The sequence below is a fragment of the Idiotropiscis lumnitzeri genome, chromosome 3 (assembly GCF_059441095.1).
Source record: "Idiotropiscis lumnitzeri isolate Australia: NSW breed Sydney's pygmy pipehorse chromosome 3, RoL_Ilum_1.0, whole genome shotgun sequence".
NCBI lineage: Eukaryota > Metazoa > Chordata > Actinopteri > Syngnathiformes > Syngnathidae > Idiotropiscis > Idiotropiscis lumnitzeri.
The window spans coordinates 8,659,006-8,680,934 of NC_142393.1; the positions used below are offsets into that span (position 1 = coordinate 8,659,006).

At 41.5% G+C, this 21,929-nt stretch overlaps 3 protein-coding genes across 3 annotated transcripts; 1 reads left to right on the forward strand and 2 right to left on the reverse strand.

Annotated features, from left to right (window-relative positions):
- The first annotated feature begins 97 nt into the window (after positions 1-97).
- LOC148339761 (uncharacterized) lies at positions 98-4,523 on the forward strand. Its single transcript, XM_088289262.1, has 5 exons — positions 98-141; positions 1,526-1,632; positions 1,876-2,002; positions 3,088-3,229; positions 3,481-4,523. Exons 1-5 carry the CDS (start codon positions 98-100, stop codon positions 3,562-3,564), a joined length of 504 nt encoding a protein of 167 aa, XP_088145388.1. The 3' UTR covers positions 3,565-4,523.
- Positions 3,995-15,362, reverse strand: col9a3 (collagen, type IX, alpha 3). The gene is made up of 32 exons (XM_088291798.1): positions 15,007-15,362; positions 14,118-14,186; positions 13,238-13,273; positions 12,328-12,399; positions 12,179-12,232; positions 11,183-11,218; positions 11,054-11,077; positions 10,884-10,937; positions 10,593-10,646; positions 10,419-10,460; positions 10,288-10,344; positions 10,156-10,209; positions 10,024-10,077; positions 9,900-9,953; positions 9,767-9,820; positions 9,588-9,641; positions 9,468-9,521; positions 9,340-9,393; positions 9,181-9,234; positions 9,039-9,083; positions 8,908-8,961; positions 8,743-8,796; positions 8,170-8,223; positions 8,016-8,087; positions 7,625-7,660; positions 7,450-7,494; positions 7,349-7,381; positions 6,796-6,942; positions 6,657-6,711; positions 6,388-6,570; positions 5,157-5,234; positions 3,995-4,925 (listed from the first exon to the last, which is right to left on the reverse strand). Exons 1-32 carry the CDS (start codon positions 15,070-15,072, stop codon positions 4,741-4,743), a joined length of 2,037 nt encoding a protein of 678 aa, XP_088147924.1. The 5' UTR covers positions 15,073-15,362; the 3' UTR covers positions 3,995-4,740.
- Positions 15,363-16,457: 1,095 nt separating this feature from the next.
- Positions 16,458-21,237, reverse strand: ogfr (opioid growth factor receptor). Its single transcript, XM_088292030.1, has 7 exons — positions 20,937-21,237; positions 20,094-20,159; positions 19,935-20,016; positions 19,750-19,828; positions 19,276-19,342; positions 19,044-19,192; positions 16,458-18,951 (listed from the first exon to the last, which is right to left on the reverse strand). Exons 1-7 carry the CDS (start codon positions 21,042-21,044, stop codon positions 17,904-17,906), a joined length of 1,599 nt encoding a protein of 532 aa, XP_088148156.1. The 5' UTR covers positions 21,045-21,237; the 3' UTR covers positions 16,458-17,903.
- Between the last annotated feature and the right edge of the window lie 692 nt (positions 21,238-21,929).

Below are 21,929 nucleotides of genomic sequence, written 5' to 3' on the forward strand. Positions count from 1 at the left end.
TTTTGATTTTCCAAATACTGACATTTTGAATTTAATGCCTGCAAAAAAAAAAAAAGAAAGGTCGAAAGGGCCAATAAAAGGCTGGGAAAGTTGAGGAATGATCAGAAAACACCTGCTGGTGAACAGGATAATCGGAAACCGGTGAGTATTATGATCGCGTTTGTGAACACCTGTGAGCCTGCCGGGTCTGCATAAAAACCCGATTTTCACGTGTGTTCCGGTTACTTCAGAAAACCATTATCAGTTAACACAGTTTGTCGCTACTGTCACTTATGCTTAAATGTAAAGTCTACCATGCAAAGCGGAAGCCAGAAATAAAGTGCACTTAATATAAATCAATCTCAGCAAGAGGCTTCGATTGATTTTTTTATTTTTAGACTTGCATTATATTACGCCCTGATTTGTATACGCCAAGAATATTGACTGGTTTAAAAGTTAGTATTATGTCTCTATACAAACCCGCTAAAATGCTGAATCTTACACATTTCAAACCTTTTTATACAGTTCGACTTTATATGTATTTATTTTGTACCATGTACACGTTTCCAAATATTCAGGACACTTGCATATTCGTACTAATACAATCGACCGTAATGTGCTAATACGTTCGTCATAAAATGTGAGAATTTCCTCTTAAAAGTAAGGTCACAGTTTTTTAATAATTAGTTAGCGCATTGTTACAGATGCGACAATTAAAAAAAACTGAACGGCAATTTTTGTGTGGTCAAAATTGAAACCGCTCGAATCACCGTGGCCAACTCTACTTGCCCCCCCCCCTTCCTAACCACGACAAATTACGTCTGAGAATCTTACAACTTTTAAAGTGTAGTCGAGGTGGATACTTGAGAAACAAGTACGTATATCTATTTATATATTATGATGTGGACGTGGTGTCGAAATTAATATCGAATGTTGATGCAAGGTTGTGTTACAAGCTAGCGTTCTAAGGAAATCTATTTGCATCCACGTCATTTTAATCCTTAATACTGAGCGATTCCGTTTTGAAAAGAATGTTTGGCAATTAACTCAAGACATATGGCTAACTGTGGACATTTAAATTTAAATCTTGTTAAATGACCTTGCTGAAGTTTCATCCAATTGACTTTTATTTTCTGATCTCCAGCGTACATATTTGAATTCCCTCCATGTTGTGATTTGGACTCAGATGGAGCAGGTTGAATTGCTACACCATGATTTGGTAATGGGGACCAATTAGGCCAGTGCCAGAACTTTCTCCAAAGCTACACTGCGGTGCACAGCAATGCTATTGGCACCGTTTGCTTATACAAAGGGGTCGTGAGTATGATCAGATGGTGGTGCCACTGCCAGCAGCGAAGATACCAACTAGCCATGTAATCTTAGACTTCGGTCAGCCCAAATTGCAGATCGAAAACATAAACAACACCAAATTGTCGGCAAACTGTGATTAAAAAAAATCCATCATCGGCTCGGGAAAAAAGCTTTGCACAAGTCCCGGATATCTTTGTGCAAATGTGCTGTTTTCATACTGCTTATTTTGTTTCAGCTGGGTGAGAATGGAACAGCAATCTTTTGACGAGTGGAATGCTGGTGGAGGGGCTTTTATGCAAGACTGGGTGGACTCCAATGTGACAAATCCTGTTCAAATCAGAGGTGATCAACCAAACAGCCAATTATTACATTTCTACCAGGGCTGGGTGATTATTTTATTTTGTCACTTAATTCAGATTCTGTAGACGTGATGATAAAAAAATTGGATAAGCACAGAGCGTTTTGCCAAATTTTTCAAACGCCTCTTGCAACTGATTCCTGAAAAAGTGACTTGAATTCTCACTAAGACACAGACAACTGAGCTCAGTATTTTTCCGCAACTTTGACTCCTCTTGTATTTTACAGAGAGTACGAAATGTGCTGGCTACCGGACGGACGGCTGCAATTCTCAAGCATCTCCAGTGCAACAGAGCAGCACCAAGAGTCCTTTGCTCAAAAAGGAGAGGCACAACCACAGGGAGAGGGAGCGCAGGTTAGTGATTCGCTCAAGTCGACTGGTCCAAACATGGTTTTCTGATTAATAGCGGGTTGGGTCAGTAAGACTCACCTGTTTCCAGGTTTGGTCACGTGACGTTCGCACTGCGAGCTCGAGACCTCTGGTGTTATTTTCAGTAGACGGCGGTACAGGAAATAAATTGTTGATGAAATTTGATGGATTAATCTGTTAATTTCTTATTCTACCAGCATGGTATTAATCAGAACACCAGAACGTCAGTCAACGTCCATTATTTTCCAGAGGCGCACCTGGAAGTCTGTCATTATTTCCAGTCCATCGCGATTATTTTTTTAAGCACTTTCTTCACGCTAAATTACATTTCGTCACCACTTTTTTAGGACCATCAGTATATATATTTTTTTACAACGGTTACAGCACATAATGCTATTGATTTCGAAACAGTTTTTACCACTTTACAAAAACCAGAACATACTATTCTTGCCCCTCGTACCCAAAATGACCCTCATCAAGTTGGTGGCGGTCCGGGGGGAACTTTTGCATTCCCATTTAAATCTCATATGGTTAGTAATTCATCTGTTTATGACGAAGTTAATTGACATATTAAACGACTTAAAAGAATTTGGTGCGCCAGTTTGAAATTCTTTTGGATTTTCTCTCATGAACACATTTTAGCAAATGGGCTCAAATATATACTGTACAGACCAAAATAATCTGGTTGAATATTTGGCCACTCTACGTGGCAAAATCACGAGAGCTTCTTGAAATTGGGATTCCAATTTGGGGTTCTGGAAATTCATTGTCTTTGCGATCTCTGTCCTGTTGGAACAAACAGTTGTGTCCAAGTTTCATTCATGTGTGGGGAATTTTCGAGGTAGGCATGTTGGGTTGCACAATTTACCTGTCGTGCAATAGCTCGCCACCAAAGACGATACAACAGGACGTCTTTTTAATAAAGCTTCGGTCCGATTTGAGATTTCTTCCCCTACATTTTTGTAAACCTCTACCCATATCTATTTTCTAGACCCCAAGCCCATTTATATGCATACACTGTTTTTGTCCTTTTAATTTAAGCAAAATAAATGATCTGTGGTTTCTCGCAGGAAGACGCTCCGTTCATTGCATAATGAATTGAACCATTTGGTGCCATTCTGTAATCCAGACACTGACACCATCTCCACACTGAAGCACACCTGCGCCTTTCTCAAATACATCCGGGCAATGTATGGAGACCAGATGGAAAATGTGAGTGATTCCCTCCAGCAAATATAAATAGAAAAGGTGTCACGAGACTTCTGAGAGGAAGTTCTTAGAGGTGCGGTGTCAAGGAGTAGCAGGTTAGAGTTCACCTCAGCGGTTCCCAGAGGCCGCCATGTTCCAACTTGATTTCTGTCCATAGTATGCCACAAATATGCTCTCACAACAAAGCCCTGACTACTGCAAACTAGTTCAAATTTGTATTTTTTTTCTAACTGCTGTTGTATGACACTCTACAGGATTTTTATAGGTTTACTAGTCTGAAATCCAGCTGCTCTGAAAGCCAGTACCAGAACATGGTTCCACTTGGAATACATCAGTGACCTTCAAATACTTCATCTTGTGTTATTTCAGTTCCATCATGATCAAGTTGGACATTTGTTCTCTGGAGTTTGACATTGTTACAAGTCTGCAAATTCACCGTGTTGTTACGTTGCCTCGTTTTGTGAATTTTGACTATCGATACATTGGCTTTGAAAATGTCCCCACTTGTTAATTAAGTCAATAATTAATCGTAAATGCACATCTTCCACTCCATATGTAGAGAACAGTAAAGGTTTTACTGAAAAGTGGCTTTATTTGTTCTTTCTCAAAACATGTCGCTGTATCATCTATCAAGTTGTACATACAACAGTCACCCACAAATAATAAATAGTCTTTAATTGTTTATGTAATAGTTACAGCACCGCTAGTACATAGTGGATGTGGTCATTGCAGAATCCAACCTCAAAAAAAGGGGAAAACAACTGCACCTAAGATTACTGAATTTATTTTATATTGTCTGATTTCTTCATCCACAAATTTTATTTGGCATTTGATTCGAAAAGATTCAACTTCAAATGTTATGAAACAAAATGAATACAAAAAAAAAAAACAAACAGCTTGACGCGAGGGGAAAAAAGTCATGTTTTTGGGATTAGAATACAATTGCTTGTTGTTGCAAGTACATCGCTGCTTTCCCGAAGCTCCCATTTGCATATTGAACACATAAAATATGCGTGCTGAGGTAACACCTGGGCTCGACTTTAATGGATCATAATGTACTCTCAACTGTTGTTGTCAGAGTTGACCTTCGAAATGAGGGGAAAGGACATGTACAAGGTTTTTATACACAAAGCACTCATCTTCTTTTTTTCACCTGTTCAAAATGTGAAAGTCTTTTATGATAATATTTAGAGGCGATGCTGATGTTCTTGAGCACTTTGTCCATGCATCCACTTTATTTATGGATAACAGCGGGATTTTCTTTTTTTTTTTTTTGCGGGAGATGGGGGGGGCTCTCAGTTGCTGTTATTGTTGCCGGATGTTCAACCGTTCCTCTGGAATTGTCACACCTGTTGATGTTTTCCTTCCAACTTGTGATATGCACATTCAAATAAAGAGGAGATTTTTTTTTTTTTTGTGACCACCCTCGTCTTTAATTCCATCCTTTCCTCCCTTTTTCCACACCTTTTGTGTTGTTGGTTCGGGTGGCAACAGGTGGCAACAGGAAGCGATGTTTAATAGTTTTTCGGGTTAGATGTTTTCCCAGCAACTGATGCTCCCTGACAGGCTGATGTGTCACAGATTCCAGGCGGTCCTTGGTGCCCAGTCCTACCTCCCCTGCCGTGCTCACCAGGCTCACCTGGATCTCCAGGAGAGCCATCACGGCCATTTTTAACAATCCCTGGGACTCCGGGAAGACCTGTGAAGAGCATACAGTTAGTGTGACAAAGTCTTGTAACAAAAGTGTCTGTGCTCGGATTAAAGTTGCGTCGATATTCCCCCTTTAAGAAGTATCATTTGAAAACACTGGACAGTTTTTCTTTCCACTGTTATCATGACTCGAGATAAGATAACATCTGTTGAATATTGCTGCTATATAAATGTAATTAAACAATAACACGGACTTCAAAGTTAATGAGGCAAAATGTACCTTGGTTTCCTTGGTCTCCAACGGGGCCTTCGATTGTTTTGCCGATGGGTCCTTTATCACCCTGCTGACCAACGTCACCTGTTGTCAAAAAAAAGACAATGAATAATTGTGTGTTAGGTCACATGCAAACGAACATTGTGCTTCCACCAGTAGATAAGTTCACACTACGGTGTTACCTTAATTTACGAGTTTAATTTCTTCTGCAACCAAGCTTGTAACTCAATTTACTGGTACGGCATAGTAATCGTTTTTACCCAATAATATGCCATGAACCCAACTTTCAAATATTTTTGATTTTGGTATAATGCCAGTTATTCAAATTCAAATCATTGGGCGAAAAGTAAAAGCGTTGAACATCAACTTCTTGATTTGATAGAGAGCCACAAAAAGTAACCTAGATTGTCTCACAACTCGTTAAGTACATTTAGAGGATGAGATTATGATCATCATGTACCTTCTGTGCGAAAAACATCTTGTTATGGAATATTTACAAACTGTGGCTTTCTTAGTAAATAAAGTGGCAGGAATTGCTGAACATGCATGACATTTTCACAAATTCACACTCATTCTATTAAAGATAATAGATAATATTCTTGTTGAGCTGGAGTTAACAACTGGATCCTTTGGGGTCAGATACCGAGATATTCGGTGATGTAAACCTTGTGGTTCAATAGTTGTGCTCTGCAGTAAACACATCACACAATCTGTGCGCAAAAAAATAATCCCTGAGATAAATAGGCCACGTAACGCAGGTTTTTAAAGTCTCGAGGCAGAGATTTGGCTTTCAATTTTTTTTTTTGGTCATCTTATTTTTCAAGTTACTCAAGCAATTGTCTCAGGTCTCTATTGATTCATGAATCAAATTTGAAGCTCAGCAAAAAAAATAAATAATAAAAATCCAAATTTATCAAATGTGTGGGCACCTGTCGTACGCACACCAGGAAGTAATGTGCTGATAAATCCCACCAGTCTCGCCTCATTTGCCTTGAGAAACGCCCCCTATAGACCATTTATAGTAGCTGCAATCACTTTAGGACGTCCAAAAGTATGGCAAAGAGAATCTCTGAGACTGATCATGAGAAGTGGAAACAAATACAAATTCTGTGGAACAATTAATGCAAATGTTAACAGTAAAAGAAAACAAAAAAAAATAGCTTGACATGAATTTTCCGTATCAGAAGCTAACTCATACAAGGTACCATTATCCAGTTTCAATTTGAAACCGCCATACCTCTGGTACCAGGATCTCCAAGTTCTCCTGGCAGACCTCTGTATCCCGGAGGTCCACGGGCACCCGGATGACCGATGGAACCGGCCGGTCCCGACTGTCCCGGAGGTCCAGCGGGTCCGGGTCGGCCTACCATCCCCGGTGCCAGAGGTCTGCGAAGATTGGCGGCCAGTTGTGCAATTTGATCTGCGGGGTGTGGCAGGCCATCAGACAGTCAATTCCCATCTTACATTTCTCTCAACACTGGAATGATTTTGAACGTGGATCTTCACCATCGATCATTGAGCCACACAACTCTCTGATGTGCTGTTCACTTGCCAGTTTACCCTAAAACACAAGAGCAAGGTTTGATTATGGACGGTGATGTAATTCAAACAGTTTGTTTGCTAATCTTGAAAATGAAACACTTACCGGTATACCTGTCTTTCCAGCAATCCCGGGAAGACCCTGTTCTCCCTGGAAGCCCATTAATCCTGGTTTTCCCGGGGCCCCCCTCGCCCCAAGTTCTCCTTGCGGCCCCGCGACACCTTTAGGTCCCAGTTGTCCACGTTTCCCTCCCTGTTTACAAAAAATGAAAACTTCTAAACGACTGTCGGCAGGAGTTAAAAATATCTGCAAATTTGCTAAAGTGGAAAAAAAATCAAAGAATCTTGGAGCATGAACCTCATCAATGCCGTGCTTGTAATTACACAAATTGTGCTGCACCTTCATGTTACTCATCTCTTTCTTGTTCTATTTAAGCAGTCATTGATGCTGAAGAAACAATACCTGGCTCTAATTAATCCCATTAAAACTGGAATGTGAAATGTGCAGAAAGTGCAGTGACTGCGTAAATGACAATAAGGCAACGGGAAGACCAAGGAACACAACGGATGTAACGTCGTCAGTTCTATTGAGGTGTGAAAGTTGGCTGGACACACTGTCGGCAAAATGCAGAAAAACAAACACCGTAAATGTATCCCACCTCTCCTTTTTGTCCAACTGGTCCAAAGTGACCCTGAAAATAAAAGAAAGAGGAAATTAGCGGTTAATCCAAAAGTGAAACATTCTACAAAGAATACTTACAGGTTCTCCATTCTCTCCCGGTAAACCGTCACTTCCTGCTACACCCTAAATACAACAAAACATCACACAGTAACTCTCAAAAATTCATCTCAATAACACAATAAATCAGGCAGACTAAAACAAGAGTTGAGATTTGTTAAGCATGACCAGTCTCAACTTTGACTAAAATATGTACCATGTCTCCTTTGGATCCCGAAGCTCCAACCGGCCCCTGTGAGGTTGGGTGAGGGTGGGGGGGGGGGATGGGGGCAGAACATAAATGAGAGCAATGTTGAGACGTTTGTGCAAGAGGGTAAGAGATGTAGTGGGCGGGAGCGGGGTGGGTGGTTATATCAGAGGCAGTGAGGTGGGCAAGTTGTGGGGAGAGGGAAGCGATATAAAGACCATCTTTGTTCTGTCCGTCTAGGAGGACGACTGAGTGTCAGAACTCTATTTGAGCAACACTTGTACTTCATTCCACTTCCACTAAGGTGGGATGGCCTCAGTACGGACATCTCGGCTAATTTGTAAAGATAATTAATGACATATAATGTTTGATGACGGCCGAGGGTACGCGAAGGACTCACTCTTTCACCAAACTCTCCTCGGATTCCTGTTGGACCCGGAAGACCCGGATCCCCCAAAGTTCCTGTGGTGCCCTGTGGGATATGAAAGTCTGTAAAATGACTGATAATGTTAATTTAAAAAAAAAAAAAAATGAGTGATGGCGTTTGCACTGACCTGGAAACCTTTCACTCCCTGAGGTCCTTGGGAGCCTGCACGTCCAATGCCTCCCTGCAGGGAAAACCACACTGCTTACTAACAACGTTCAAAAAGAGAAAACATGCAATATCACGTGAGATGTTCTTCGTATGTCATTTCCTATGATTGTGTTTTTTTTCTCATGGCCTCAGGTCTGATGCAAGCACAAAGACTTCTTTGTCGACAGTTCTACCGGTGCGAATACCTCCTACAGTCCCGGGCCGTCTATTTATACTGACTCCACAGTCGCATACTGCTCAATCGGTAGCAATGCAGCACTCTTAATTTTTTATATAAAGCCTGGACCTTCGTTCACAAGTTCTAAAGAAAATCCTCTGAAGTGCTTATCAGGGGCATGCAGGAGCCTATCCCAGCTGTCTTTGGGCGAGAGGTGGTGGTCCACCTTGAACTGATCACCAGCCAATCACAGGGCATAAATAGACAAATCATTTACACATACGGACAATTTGGAGTCTAATACAGATTTTTAAAGGTTCCCAAAACTTGTCGATATTGAATGTTGTGCCTTTGGACGTATCGGCGCAAACTTACAGCCACCCCTCTGGGTCCTGCTATGCCTCTCTCTCCTGGTATGCCAATGTCACCCTGTGGGAAAACACAAAAGTGTTGAGAAACCAGATGCCGCATTGATCAAACTTGAATTTAGAAACACGTCAGAGAGACTCAGGCACTGCCCAGACGCCACCAGATACATACAGGAATACCTGGCTCTCCAGAGGGTCCCGCCTCTCCCGTTTTTCCTGGATCACCCTGGTGATAAAAAAGAAAAAAAATGTTTCTTCATAATGCTTAAAGCGTGTCGGCTTGCGTTTGGTTTTAAAGCTTACAACTTCTCCTTTGGATCCTTTGCTACCAGCCTTTCCTTGTAGACCCTTTGGACGAAAATATAGTCATGGTGAACTTGTTTTAATATCCATTATAAGACGGAAGACACACACACACACACACGCGTATATAATTGTAACTTACAGGAAGCCCATTTGGTCCTTTTTCTCCAACTACGCCGTGTTGCCCAGCATCGCCCTAGCCAAACACACAAACTGTGACTGTAAGATCAGTCTTCATCAAGCTGTGGCTCGCTGATATCTTTAAACACAGAGTACACAAAGCCAAAACTGTCATTTGTACCTTTTGGCCATCCATTCCCGGTGTGCCATCTTTGCCATCTCTGCCAGGTATTCCCTTGCGAGGAAATCAGAAACAGCATTTCATTTCTCTGCTGTCTTTTATAGTAAGAATGTATTTCCATCACTTACGGGCTCCCCTTTGGGTCCAGAGCCGCCAACAGCTCCTTTCGGCCCAATTTTACCCTGTTCAAAGCATATGCGTGTTTACTATCTGATATTTGCAGAGAAAAGTCCAAATCTTTGACTTACAATTTCTCCTTTAGGTCCTCTGAAACCTTGCGGTCCCCTTTCTCCGGTATCACCCTGGAAGAATCAGATGAAACCCAAACAGCTATTTATTGATGGGACCGGTGTTTAATTTCAGCCGTAGATTAGAACCCAAACATCGCGAGTTTTTCCAAGTGTCACAGAGATAAAGAGAGACTCACTGTCTTTCCGATGATGCCGGCGATGCCAGGTTTGCCTCTGAACCCCGGCAGACCCTACGGACGTACAAGAGAATAAGCGCAAAGAGAACATACACCCGTTTCCCACTGAAGCTGAATCAGTGCCATTTCTTACTCTGTCTCCCACAGATCCCATCGGACCCGGCAAACCTCTTAGACCGCGTGGGCCCTGAAAAATAACCAATTAGCATTTTGAGACAGTCGTCATCAAGAGTCTTGCAATACTGGAAGGACCTTACCTGTAGCCCAACTGTCCCTGGAAAACCCGCAGGACCAGGAGGACCAGCGTCACCCTAACGACAAACCGAACAGAGTAAACCAACAAACCAGCACCGGTGCTCGGACAGTTGTTCCGTATGTCGCACACTCACCTTCTGTCCGTTTTTCCCAACTTCTCCCTTGTCTCCTTTATGGCCTGTGTGACCCTATAAAGAGGAGTCGCAATATTCAACGGAAGGATGACGATGACTGGTGTTGTAATTCGACTCATCGGAAATAGTCACCTTAAATCCTGGCATCCCGGGAGGACCAGGCGGACCAGAGGGGCAGATGGCAGGACACTGGAAAGAAAAAAAAAAAAACACTGAGCATCCCGCTATTTGTGCCTCATTCAAGCCCATCATTGAATGCTTACCAGAAGGTCACCAGTGAGATCGTGAAGAGTACCAGGAAGACCCTAAAAGAAAAAAGCATGAGTTATTGTTTCATGCATGCGCTTGACCTTCAAAAACTAAATGATTAAAAGTCGCTCGGTGAAGGACTATAATAGCAGCACAATTTTCTCACATATGATGAAGGCTGCACTTACAGGTGGCCCATCAGGACCAGCAGGTCCCGGAAGTCCTGGAAGACCCTCAGCACCCTGGTAAGATAAAGGGTTTAAAAAAAAAAAAATTATTTATTTTTTAAACACATCACAATTCTGATCCTCAAAATAACTTCTTTGGAATAAGCTCATGAAGCAAGTGGCGCTTGCGGCGGATCAGCCTGACAAGATTATTAAGTTAAAAATATCATAATGATATGCAAAGGGCGTCTTTTAGATTCAGTGGACGACGGCTCCACCTCGACGATGGCAGGAGGTCGGATTGACACTCACCACAGCACCCTGAGGTCCGACTCCACCTGGCAACCCGTTGGTCCCGGGTAAACCCTAAAAAACAAAGATATTAAACATCTCACCAAACAAAAGAGGACATTCAGTGGGTATATTCTTCAAAACAAATAAACTTTCTCAACATGACATGAGTATCAAAAATGTATACTCACTGGAGCTCCTGCTCTCCCTCTGCCCTACGGAAAATACAATAAGTATTACCGGCACAAATTCGGCTTGAAATTGTGTCAACCAGGGCATGCTGACTGAGGTCCTGGGTTATGTTTTGTTGGGGTACTTACAGCAGGTCCTGGTGGCCCAGGAGGTCCGGAGTCGCCCTACGAAGAGACATGCAAAGTGTGATCATCTCAATCAGTGGCTTGAAATCGTGCAATGCTGACGTTTGCGACCAAATATTAAGTGGCTCATGCTGGAGTCGTAAGAGAATTTGAAAATATGACTTTGCTGTGATAAAAACAATATTTCAATGCAATTGATTTTTGAAAATTGACGATAGAACAGGCAAATGTCATTCTCGGAAAAGAATACGAGTAATACGGCACCGGGCATTTATGATCATTGACCGAAATGTTGACCAACCCCCACCACCTCCTCTTATTTTTTATTTAACCCCCGAACAGCTGTATTTGTCAAGGCAAGAAATGCAAATAATCACAGCGATGTTACACTCTGCATTCTTCACAAAAGCATGGGATGCGACTTCAGTGGCTCTCTTTGTTTTGTTTTGTGACGAGTCAGAGCGGAATATTTGTGCACAGTAATCAGCATGCTGTAGAGCAGGCGTGGGCAAACTACGGCCCGGGGGCCACATGGGGCCCGTTAAACGTTTTAATCCGGCCCGCCAAACTTGTAAAAAAATTAAATGAATAAACCTTGTTAATGTTTAGTTTATGTCGAAATGCTTTTTTTTCATTTTCATTTAAAATTAATTGTATTTTGGTGAGGTTACCAAAACACTCCATCCATCTGCCCCTGGTCCGGCACCTCTGTCAAATTTTAGAACCCATTGTGGCCCACCAATCAAAAAGTTTGCCCACCACGGCTCTAGAGTTTTGCGAAGCACAATGTGCATTAGAGGTGAAATTCCGGGTCGGATTAGAGAAATAAAGCCGATTCTGACCCCTCGTTAAAAGCGTTCAGACCACGAGACTGAGCCCGCTTGACAAATCTAGCTCGACAGAGGCCATGCGGTCATCATACCTCCATCCTCATACAACCTTCAGATAGATTCCGTAACTGAGCTCAATTCATCTTAACAACACACAAGGCAGACTTACCGCCTCTCCTGCAGGTCCGTCCCTCCCGGGGGGACCATCAGGTCCTGTCAGACCCTGAAGAAAAAACAACATTCTTAAAAAGTGATTCTGACTCAGGCGAAGGAAAAAAAATCATTCCTCGAGGCGGTGTGCTGATTTTAGGCACTTACGTCCACCCCCGGAAGTCCTGGCAAGCCTGGTTTTCCCATGACTCCCAGTATTCCTGCTTTTCCCTTGGGGCCCTGCAAAAAATTGAGAGAACACCATCAAACAAAAATCTAAATATACATTTAAGGCTGACTTTCTCCAAATGGGGATGATCGGTGTTTTTAGTTCATTTTTATCTTTGGAGTGCATTTGATAGGTGGGTGAATAAATTGGTCGGTTACGGGGTTCTATATTAACAGCGGCACGGGTCCACGACGTGATTGTGCCCGGCCACACAATATTCACTGGCACATCAGATTATTTATCCTCACAAAAGGGATGGCATGGATATAAAGCCCACAAAATGTCAAATGTTGAATATTTAAAGAAAAAGAACATAACATGCAAAAAAAAATAAAAAGCAAGTTCACAAAAGTAATATTTTCTTTAAGTTTGACATAAAACAGTACAAAGGCACAATTATCATTGTAATTTATATTACATTATTTATTAATATGATACTTTGTAAAAATAAATGGTTTAAGGTTTAATGTCAGACACTGGGTTGGTTGATCTACTAATTAAGAAATAAATTCTAAATAATCATAATAATAAAATAACAGTGTGAGAAAACACACGTTGTTAATACAATGTGGGGTTTTTTTGTCCATGTGTTTTATTCTCTGGGTATTTTGGGAGTCCACCTTGGACTGGTTTTCACTCGGCTACAGAGTACACAGTAACAACCATTCACACACACGATCACACAGAAGACCATGGCATGTTTTTTGGAATGTGGGAGGAAGCCCTCACAAGCAAGTGAGGAACATGCAACTTGAGCGCAGGAGGGACTCAACCAAAATAAAAACCGCTTGATTGAAAGGTACGACATTCAACTGTGCATTATGTTTGAAACATTATTGAAATACTCACAGCTTTGCCCGCCATTCCAGGAGGTCCGGGCTTGCCCTGTAAAAAGAAGACATACTGTAGTGCATAGTAAGCCGAAATAAATGTACGCGTTTAATCTTTTTTTTTTCTTGGCTCTGTTGTGTTACGTTTCTGCAGGCTTTGAGGGAAGAACAAACAAAGCTAAAAATGGTCACATGGTCAAACCCCTCGCTTGGTTTTGATGGAGGGGACTGAAGGGAGGTGTGAGGTGAAACTCTGGATGGGCGCACACAGCTGGGGAATGTATGAATAGACCCTCTGTGTGCCTTCACCTCACTGCTGCAAACCAAAATTTCGACAAATATAATACTCTCACGTTGCCTTAAAAGGGCACATTCACGAAGTTTGCGCCAAAAATCAACGTTTTGTTTGCGTACAGTACTGTCCGCAATTTAAGGGAATTGAGGACTTTACAAATGTGGCAACCGCAAATGACAACTTCACTTCTTACAAACCAGTAGAGAAGTTGTCCATCAAGTAAGTAGGTGCACACCGCCATTATTGGTGTCAAAGAATTGTGGGTGGGGCAGTGGGAGGGGCCACAGTGACAAAAAACGTTTAAGAGACCAGGGAAACACATCTTAACGCAGCAAAAGTGTAAAATGGCCATATAACATGACAATTCAACTACAGGATTTAGGAAGTCTAAAGCTTACCTGAGGTATATATTTTAATACTCACATCATAGAGAATATGTTCTATATATTTGGTGGGCCTGTCTGTCTAAAAGTGACAAAAAATGTCTGCTTACTGGAGCGGTGGCCATATATATATATATATATATATATATATATATATATATCATTGGGGCCGATACTCTGCCGCTGATGTGCAACAAGTATTACGACAAAGGTCAACTCACATCAATGCCGTCCCGTCCAGGGGGCCCTGGCGGCCCTGCTGCCCCAGCGGCTCCTCGCGGGCCAGGCCTCTGCAATACAAAGTCATCGGAGCATCTTATGACATGACAGCATGCAGCAGAGTTCATATTTAGTGATGAAAATCTTACTTGAGTCAAAATAGTTCTGTCATTGTGTAAGTTAGACAAGATATTAAAACACTGCTTACAATGCAGACAGTTAAGACTAAATGACAAAATAAACTGAATCCTCGATTCAGAGTGGGTTCATCCACTGAGCTTGCGTGTTGGTCTGAATGAACAGAGGTGGTATTGTGTGCACTCCTCTCAATCCGCACATTCCACAGGTTGAAGAAAAATGCGAGCAAAATCTGGCCATTGAACCCAAACCAGCATCACATTCATGCAATAAATGGATATTTATAAATAGAATGCAAATGTATCAAACGGCTGATGAGATCAGGCCTGTCACATCGTTTTCTGTAGCTCACAAATGTAAACTGTATTTCATGTGACTTAGTAAAGCACGTATAGCAGAAAATCCCTCCATAAATTGCAATAAAAGACCATTTCAACTTTAGCTAATCTCACAAGCATTTTCCCCACCAAATCCCCATTTTGATATAAACAGACAATTTTGTGTGCTTTACTACTTGGTTATCACTATATTCCATAACATGATTTCAAATTGAAAATACATAAGTCATAACAATCAAATGCATAGCCAATTGCACTTCATGTAACTGGCGGACCACGAAATTCTCTAACAACCCTCAGTGAGTGGGAGTAAATATTTCATTTTGTTTCATGCTTCAGACAAGAAATGACGCTGCTCCAGGATGGGCTAAACAATGTTGCATTTCCAAGGCCATTGATGATGATGAAAGCCTACCTGGCCCAAGGAGGACGTGAAAAGCTGGCACAGTAAGAGCACCCACAGAGCCGAGAAGTTCGTCATGACTCCCAGCTGGCTCTCTCAACAAGTGTTTCACTCGGAAAAAGCTCCAAATCCAGTCGCCGGTTCTGTGTCGCTCCCCACCCCCAAAGAGTCCAACGGAGCCTTGGTTCACCTGAAGGTGCGCAGCTCCTGAATAACGTCCTCTTGGCTCCCAGATAAACCCGAACCTCCAGAAAGTAGGAAGGGGCTGAGCTCAGTCTGGACTGGAGTTTCCGCGGGTGAGGGGGGTGAGGAAGAAAAGGGACTTGACACTTGATGAGAAGGATGGCGAAAGTCGAGCGGCCATCGTTGGGGGGGACGTCAGTTGGGTGGGCGGAGCTTGAAGACCGGAACTCTGTGGGGGCTTGTGATTTGACCAATCACAAGAGAGATTTCTAGTGATTGACAGCTTAAACTGAGATGGGCAATTTAAATGTTGGAGGGGGGTCACAATTTCTCATCAGTGCGATTTAGGGGCAATTGGACAACCACTTATCAACCAAATGTATGACAAAATACAGTTTCAGAGTATAAGTGGTTTGGATAACGGATTGATGGAAATATAGACAGATTGGATTCATACAGGCTATTAATATAATAATTTTTCATCATACATTTTTAATGTGCATATAAAAGATCCACTATCCTAAAACAAAAATAAAGGGTTTAAACAAAACAATAACCACATACTGTAATTTCCAGTGCAAAAGGCTCTGCTGCATAGTAATTACCATTCATGGATGGCACAAAACTGCTGAATGAGAAATCAACGTTGTAAGCAAGAACTTGTTTTGTAGACTACATTTTATTTTTTCACAAAAACAACTAAAAATACTGATTGTCCTGCATATCATTCCAAATCTGCAAAATATAATCATTCGCATATTAATGGATGTTTTTTTTTTTTTTTAGGTTTTCATATTTTGCTTCCACATTTGCTACCGTTTTTCATGGAAAATGTATATTGAATGCTCCTCAGCCTTTTTGAAGAATTATTTGGGTATTTTAAAAAATAAATAAATAATGGGGCCTCTCTGAGTGTTGTTGTGGGCCGCATGTTGCCTATCACTGGCTTGACCCAAACACTTTCTGTGTTTCTGCTTTATTTCTACTCGATCCTATGAAGAAATTGAATCCATTGCGAAGTTTCTCATACTTGATCCACCTGAATCCCAACTTGACTGTTTTCTCGTGGTTTGGCATAGAAATCAAAACCTTAATGTCACAAAGTTTTTGTTTTACCTTTCAGGGACACATGAGACAAAGAGGAACGGTTCACCAGGTTCATCATGTCAAGTAAATAAATTTATAACAATGAATTGTAAAATTTTATCTTTAGGCATGAGTAAAATAGGGCACCCGCATTAATTTCTGCAAATACAAATAGTATACAAATTGTATCAATGTGTCAGAAAATATCTTTATTCAGCTCTTAAACAGCCAGGTTTTCAGGTGGCGGAAAGGTCACATAGAAAGAACTCAAGTTGTATTTTAACATTTTAACTCAATCATATTCACAATTAAGTGCAAGTGTTGAGGGAGAAAATACAAGCACCCTGGCAAACAGATTGCAAAATAGCAAGAACCAAAATACAGATTTGAGCTCATCTTGACCAATTCTGACAAATATATACAGTATTTTTTTTTTTATACAATCAAGCAGTCTATCACATTTTTGGCAAGGCTTTCTGTTGTCCAAAAGTTAAATCCCCACAAGTGCGAAAGCACTCGACATTACTGAAAGATAACATTGATGACAATCAGTCAAAGAATGTCTGAGTTCAGCATCAACACAAAAACAGGCTGCAAAGGGAAACACAAAACTTCTGATTCTTCAGTGCAAAAACATCAGTTCAAATGATATAATAACAATAAAAAAAAAAAAGTGGAAAGAAGAGAATTCTGTTCATTTAAAATTAAGAGTACTTTATATATTCTGTAAAGAAAAGAACTGAACCCAGGAAGGTCATTTTAAATCTGTCACTATGATACATCTTTCTTTCTTTGATAAGTTCCTTGTCTTTTCCAATTTATGCTCTCATTTCTTTTTCATGTCATTATAGTTCAATTGGATGTGACCGCAAACTTAAGGAGACGACGTTAACCGAAGAAATGCAAGTGTTGCACTGTATTAAGCCGCTCTCTACTAAAATAAGGCGGTCGCAACATCTGAACGAGGCAGTGTAGCTGCACACGTCAATTGGCCGGAGGCAGATTTGTATTTCTTGCAGGGGTACCTAAGTTGTGGTAAATCATTTTATAGCATCGGTTCACCATTAGAATAACTAAAAAAAAAAAGCTTGTTTCAGAGGGTCTGTCTGCCCAATAGAAATCCGGAAAATGGCATTCACGCAATGCATTCAAACAAGTGAGGCGCTCTGTACTCTCTGGCTGTGTTCACACTTGTTGTTCCGTATGCTGGTCGGGAGCTAAACTTGGGGGTGGGCATGATGAAATACATCCTGCCCATTTTTATCACTCTCCCTGGACCAAAGTAAATATTAAGTTGCGGCCCAATTGATTTGAAAACGCATTTTCCACATTTGGCTATTTTTTACCAGCTGAGACATCACAAAAAGCTTCCAAAATATTTCTTTCTTCTTTTTTTTGACATAGCACCATTGCAATGGCAAGTGTGAACGCAGGCTCAAATTCAACTTTTGCAGGACTTCAGAGTGGCAGTCTCAAAATGAAATGGTGGTCCGTAAAAGGCCACTTCACATCTCCCAGATTCTAAATGTACAGCGAGTGTGGTCAGAGCGTTTGTGCTCAACATTGAAAGACCCAAACAGCTCCTCACGGATGATCGATGGGACTCAAACTTACTGGCGAGTTGGAGCGCTAAGAACTATTCATGTGTTTGCCACACTTGGGTCTAAACTAGGAGGGTTAGACTCCATGTCAACATCCTCCACCTTCTTCTCAGTTGTCAGTTCATCCGTAGTTTTACAACTACTCCCGTTTGCGTGAGACCCTTTGTGCTCCTTGTCTGGCACTTGAGTAAAATCAGTCCTCGGGATCTTTTCTTCCCTTCCCGATGACAGGCAAGGTGAGTGTTTTGAAGTCTTAAGTGGGGTTTGAGCAGGCGAGCTTATTTGGCCGGGGGCTGTGTCACTGCCAGTCTTTCCCTCCGCCTGGCAGCCCATCACGTCTGCGTTGGAGCCGTTGCTCTGCAGTAGCGAGTTATCTTCTCTCTTCTTCTTCGGCGGTTTCTCTGCGTTCGTGTCTTCGTCCGTTTGCATGACGTTGTCTGACTCCTGAACGGCATCCTGCGAGCTGTTTGTCGCTTTGAACTTGACGTCTGCGCAGGGCTCGGTTTTAACGCTCACAGTGTCAGGGGTGGGCGACTGATCCATTTCGTCCATTTCATCAGTGGAGTCGGTGCTGTTGCCTAAACTGTTGTTATTGGACTCGGAATTGCCATTTCCGACTGTCGGCTGAGGGGACATCTCAGGCTGTTTGAGTTTGTCTCTGTTTGCTTCCGTTTGCGTCTGCTCCTTGCCAGCATTATCCAGCTCCTCCTCTTTGAGGTGACCCCCTTTTTCTCCATCTTTGCTTTTAACCCTGGAGTAGATGTCATCCTTACCTTCTCCATTTCCAATAGCGTCAGATCGTTTCTCTGCCTTCCTGAATTGTTTCTGAATCTTTCTGGGACACCACACAAATTTATCCTTTGGCTCGAAGTGAAGGTAGGCGAAGCGCAGCAGCTCTTGGCGCTTTTGTTTATCCAGAACGGCAAACAGAAAATAGTCTAGTACGCTGCGTTTAACACTGCTGAGGTTCTTCTTAACCAATGTCTCTTCGAGGAAGAAGTGCACCAGCGGGGCTTGATAGTGCTCGAAGCCCAGCTCTCCCAGGCTCTTCAGGATGCGTGTGATACGCAGGTTGTTGTGCAAGTTCCTAAAGGAGATGAGACAGTTGAAACTGAAATGACCACCAGGAGAGATCATATGAGGCTCGTTAATGTTGTGACAATATTAGAAGGTTTTTACCGCTCGAGGTTGCCGAAGCGCTCTTTCCAATTTTCTGCTCGTGCCACCTCACCAATCTCTTTGTTAACCAGGCGGATACCGTAGAAGCCCAACATGAGTTCATAGGACTCCACTAGTCTCCTTTTGGCATCCTCGTTTCTCTTAAAAGCCTGGGGAGAACAAAAGAAAAAAACATGCGTTAAAAGCTAAAGTCGTGCTGGATTGTGTTAAGTGTCAACTATGAGAAACTCGCCTCAATCTCCTTCTTTGTGAGTTCAGAGGCCATGTAGTTGACTCCTGGTTCACGAAGCGGGAACAGCCTGATGAAAGCAGAGAGGAATATAAACACAAGTGCGGAATATGGATGAGTACATACATGAGGATGCCACACCCTTTTTATATGTCCAGTAAATAAATGATCAGATAATCATCAAGGTCTGCAGAAGCGATATAGCGATCCCGCTCTAAGCCAAACCATGAGAGAATGTGTGACTTACAGTAAAGAAAAAAAAAAAAAAAAACGGTACTGACTCCAGGTATTGCAACGCAAATGTTGTTGTAAAATAATTACGAGGAATTATAGTTTGAGGCACACTTCAATTAATTTTCGTGGTCGACTTAGCAAAATTCCCCCCAACTTAATTAGCGGTCGCTGGTATCAGCAGCCTCTGCGAACACCTTTACTCTCCCAGCCCTACTAACTAGCAATGAAAAAAAATGCACATACCACTGAATATATGAGTGGACTCTCTCCAGCCTTTTGTAGTCATTTTTCCACTCTTTGAGGAAGGAATCAATGTAGACCTCTGTATTATGTAAAAATAAAAAAAAATAAAAAACAATAATTAATCAGGCATATCAGTGTAATGCAACCTTTTGCCAGAATATTGTGGTTTGATTCAAGTATCATACCATCAGGTGCAGAGGGGAATTTATTGAGGTAGAACTGCAAGTTGTTCATTTTGTCCTCTGAGCACTCATCATCTGCAAGATTCTGACAGAAGAACAGAATTGTATAACTTCAGTCCAACGTAGCGTTTGATGATTGGAGTCTAACTGTTTAACACTTACAGGGTATCCTCTTCTGTAGTTTTGCATGTCCTTTGCTGCCCTCAAGTTTCTGGGCGGGTGATGCCGCTGTGAACCGATAAATCCACGACAAGAATTCAGTGTTTTGTTTTTTTCAACATTCTATATATTCCACAAAAAAATAGAAATTAGGTTAAAAAAAAAAATCTGAGTAAACAAAAATATGAATTCCAAAATATTAGTAAAAGCACATAGATTTTTTTAAATGTATTTATTAATTTTTAGTCCCAATAATAGAAATCGGCTGGTGGTGTTTTGACACAAGTTATGCGGTGTACATGTAGAAATTATTAATATGTACCGAAATATATTTTATATCTAATTGTACTTCTTCATGGATAAATTACATTTGGTTGGTTTAAGGATAGGTTTTAAATAAATTTTAATAAGTGTTGGTTAATGGAGTCAGATAAATTATTCCTACTACTAACCCTCTGCCAGCAATGCAGTGTTTCAGTAGGTGACATTTTAATTGCAGCATTTTTTTTGTATCTATTAACAAAATAAAATAGCTTAAATCAATTAATCCACTTCATTGTCGAATCAGAAACTATGACAGTTACACACCCCCGACCCCCATTTTTAACGTAGCTATGTCGAACAAACTACAAATGTCGCCACATGAAGCTCAATACAAATAAACGCTCACCGAAACCAGAGAGCAGAAAAAGTAAGCTAGCGTCATTAGCCGGCTAGCCTAGCTAGCTAGCAGCTAATATTTGCGCTGCACCAAATGCAGCAACAACAACGCCTCGCCAAGTCACCAGATGTTTTAACTCCACGGCCTCACAATGACAAGAAGTCAATCTAAAACTTGGCGTTTACCGAAACGAGAGTCCTCGATCGTCGAGGTTGACCATCTCCGGCCGGCTCCTCTCCATCACTCTCGGTGTCCCACGTCGAGTCATACTCGCACACACAGTCGTCCTCCATAATTCCTCAAAACGACAAAAGCCACCTAAAGATAGCCGAGCTTGCTTCCCGACAGAGATGTGCATGGATCCAGCTACACCGACACGTTCACTGAGGTTAGCCGAGGACAGCACTGGACAGCCTCTCTTCGCAGGCCACCATCGACTTCCCTCGTCTGGGTGATGACGCCTTCCCTCAGGTGCTCCAGTGGGCGTTTTAATCGTCACAGCGCCCACTCGAAAGATTAAAATACAGTTCGCTCGTCAAATGTTCTTCCCCGAATTACATATACTTGATTAAGATTGAGGGAGAGGAAAGAAAACTGTTTAACTCGATGTGGTGGACATACATTGTGTGTGTGTAAAATTTCAAAGATAACTTGATTGACATTGTCAGACAGGTTTTCTTAAATACGATTCCAGTGTGTCATTTTCCTGTGACAAATATTATGAAAGTCTTTGAAAGCAGAGAAGCAATTTCTGGTAAATATCTGGGTTTAAATTCAAAGGGAGTTGAGCTAGAGTTGAGCTTTTTGAAGAATCTGACTTTCAACATCAAATGTAAAGTAAGGCAAATAAGGCAAAAATGTCATCATTTTTGGTGTGCAACAGTTTTGTTATAGATGCCATCAAAACAAATTAAGAGTCAAGAATGGACAAACATTCTATAAATTGTGAATATAAATAATAAGGCACAAATGTATCTGTTATAAGGCAATTCATCCACAAAATGAGCAGCTATGGAAGCATTGGAAAATGAATCATAAAAGTGACGTCACAACGGCTGTGCAAAATGTAAAGACAAAGCAGACAATTTACTTTAAATTTGATTTGTCATTTGCAGAGAAAATATATAATATGGGCATTTTCTTTTGAAGAATGGTCTTTTCTTACTTAGACGTTTTTG

What these genes read in the sequence shown, in the direction of transcription:
- LOC148339761 (XM_088289262.1), top strand. Translation starts at nt 98, where the DNA reads ATGATCAGAAAACACCTGCTGGTGAACAGGATAATCGGAAACCG. An exon ending in AACAGGATAATCGGAAACCG is followed by an intron (nt 142 to 1,525) that starts GTGAGTATTATG and finishes ATTTTGTTTCAG; the next exon opens with CTGGGTGAGAATGGAACAGC. An exon ending in CACAGGGAGAGGGAGCGCAG is followed by an intron (nt 2,003 to 3,087) that starts GTTAGTGATTCG and finishes GGTTTCTCGCAG; the next exon opens with GAAGACGCTCCGTTCATTGC.
- col9a3 (XM_088291798.1), bottom strand. Translation starts at nt 15,072, where the DNA reads ATGACGAACTTCTCGGCTCTGTGGGTGCTCTTACTGTGCCAGCTTTTC. An exon ending in CTGGTCCTGATGGGCCACCT is followed by an intron (nt 10,461 to 10,592) that starts GTAAGTGCAGCC and finishes TTTTTCTTTTAG; the next exon opens with GGTCTTCCTGGTACTCTTCA. An exon ending in CCGGGATGCCAGGATTTAAG is followed by an intron (nt 10,210 to 10,287) that starts GTGACTATTTCC and finishes TCCTCTTTATAG; the next exon opens with GGTCACACAGGCCATAAAGG.
- ogfr (XM_088292030.1), bottom strand. Translation starts at nt 21,044, where the DNA reads ATGGAGGACGACTGTGTGTGCGAGTATGACTCGACGTGGGACACCGAG. An exon ending in GATCGAGGACTCTCGTTTCG is followed by an intron (nt 20,160 to 20,936) that starts GTAAACGCCAAG and finishes ATCGGTTCACAG; the next exon opens with CGGCATCACCCGCCCAGAAA. An exon ending in ACTACAGAAGAGGATACCCT is followed by an intron (nt 20,017 to 20,093) that starts GTAAGTGTTAAA and finishes TTCTTCTGTCAG; the next exon opens with AATCTTGCAGATGATGAGTG.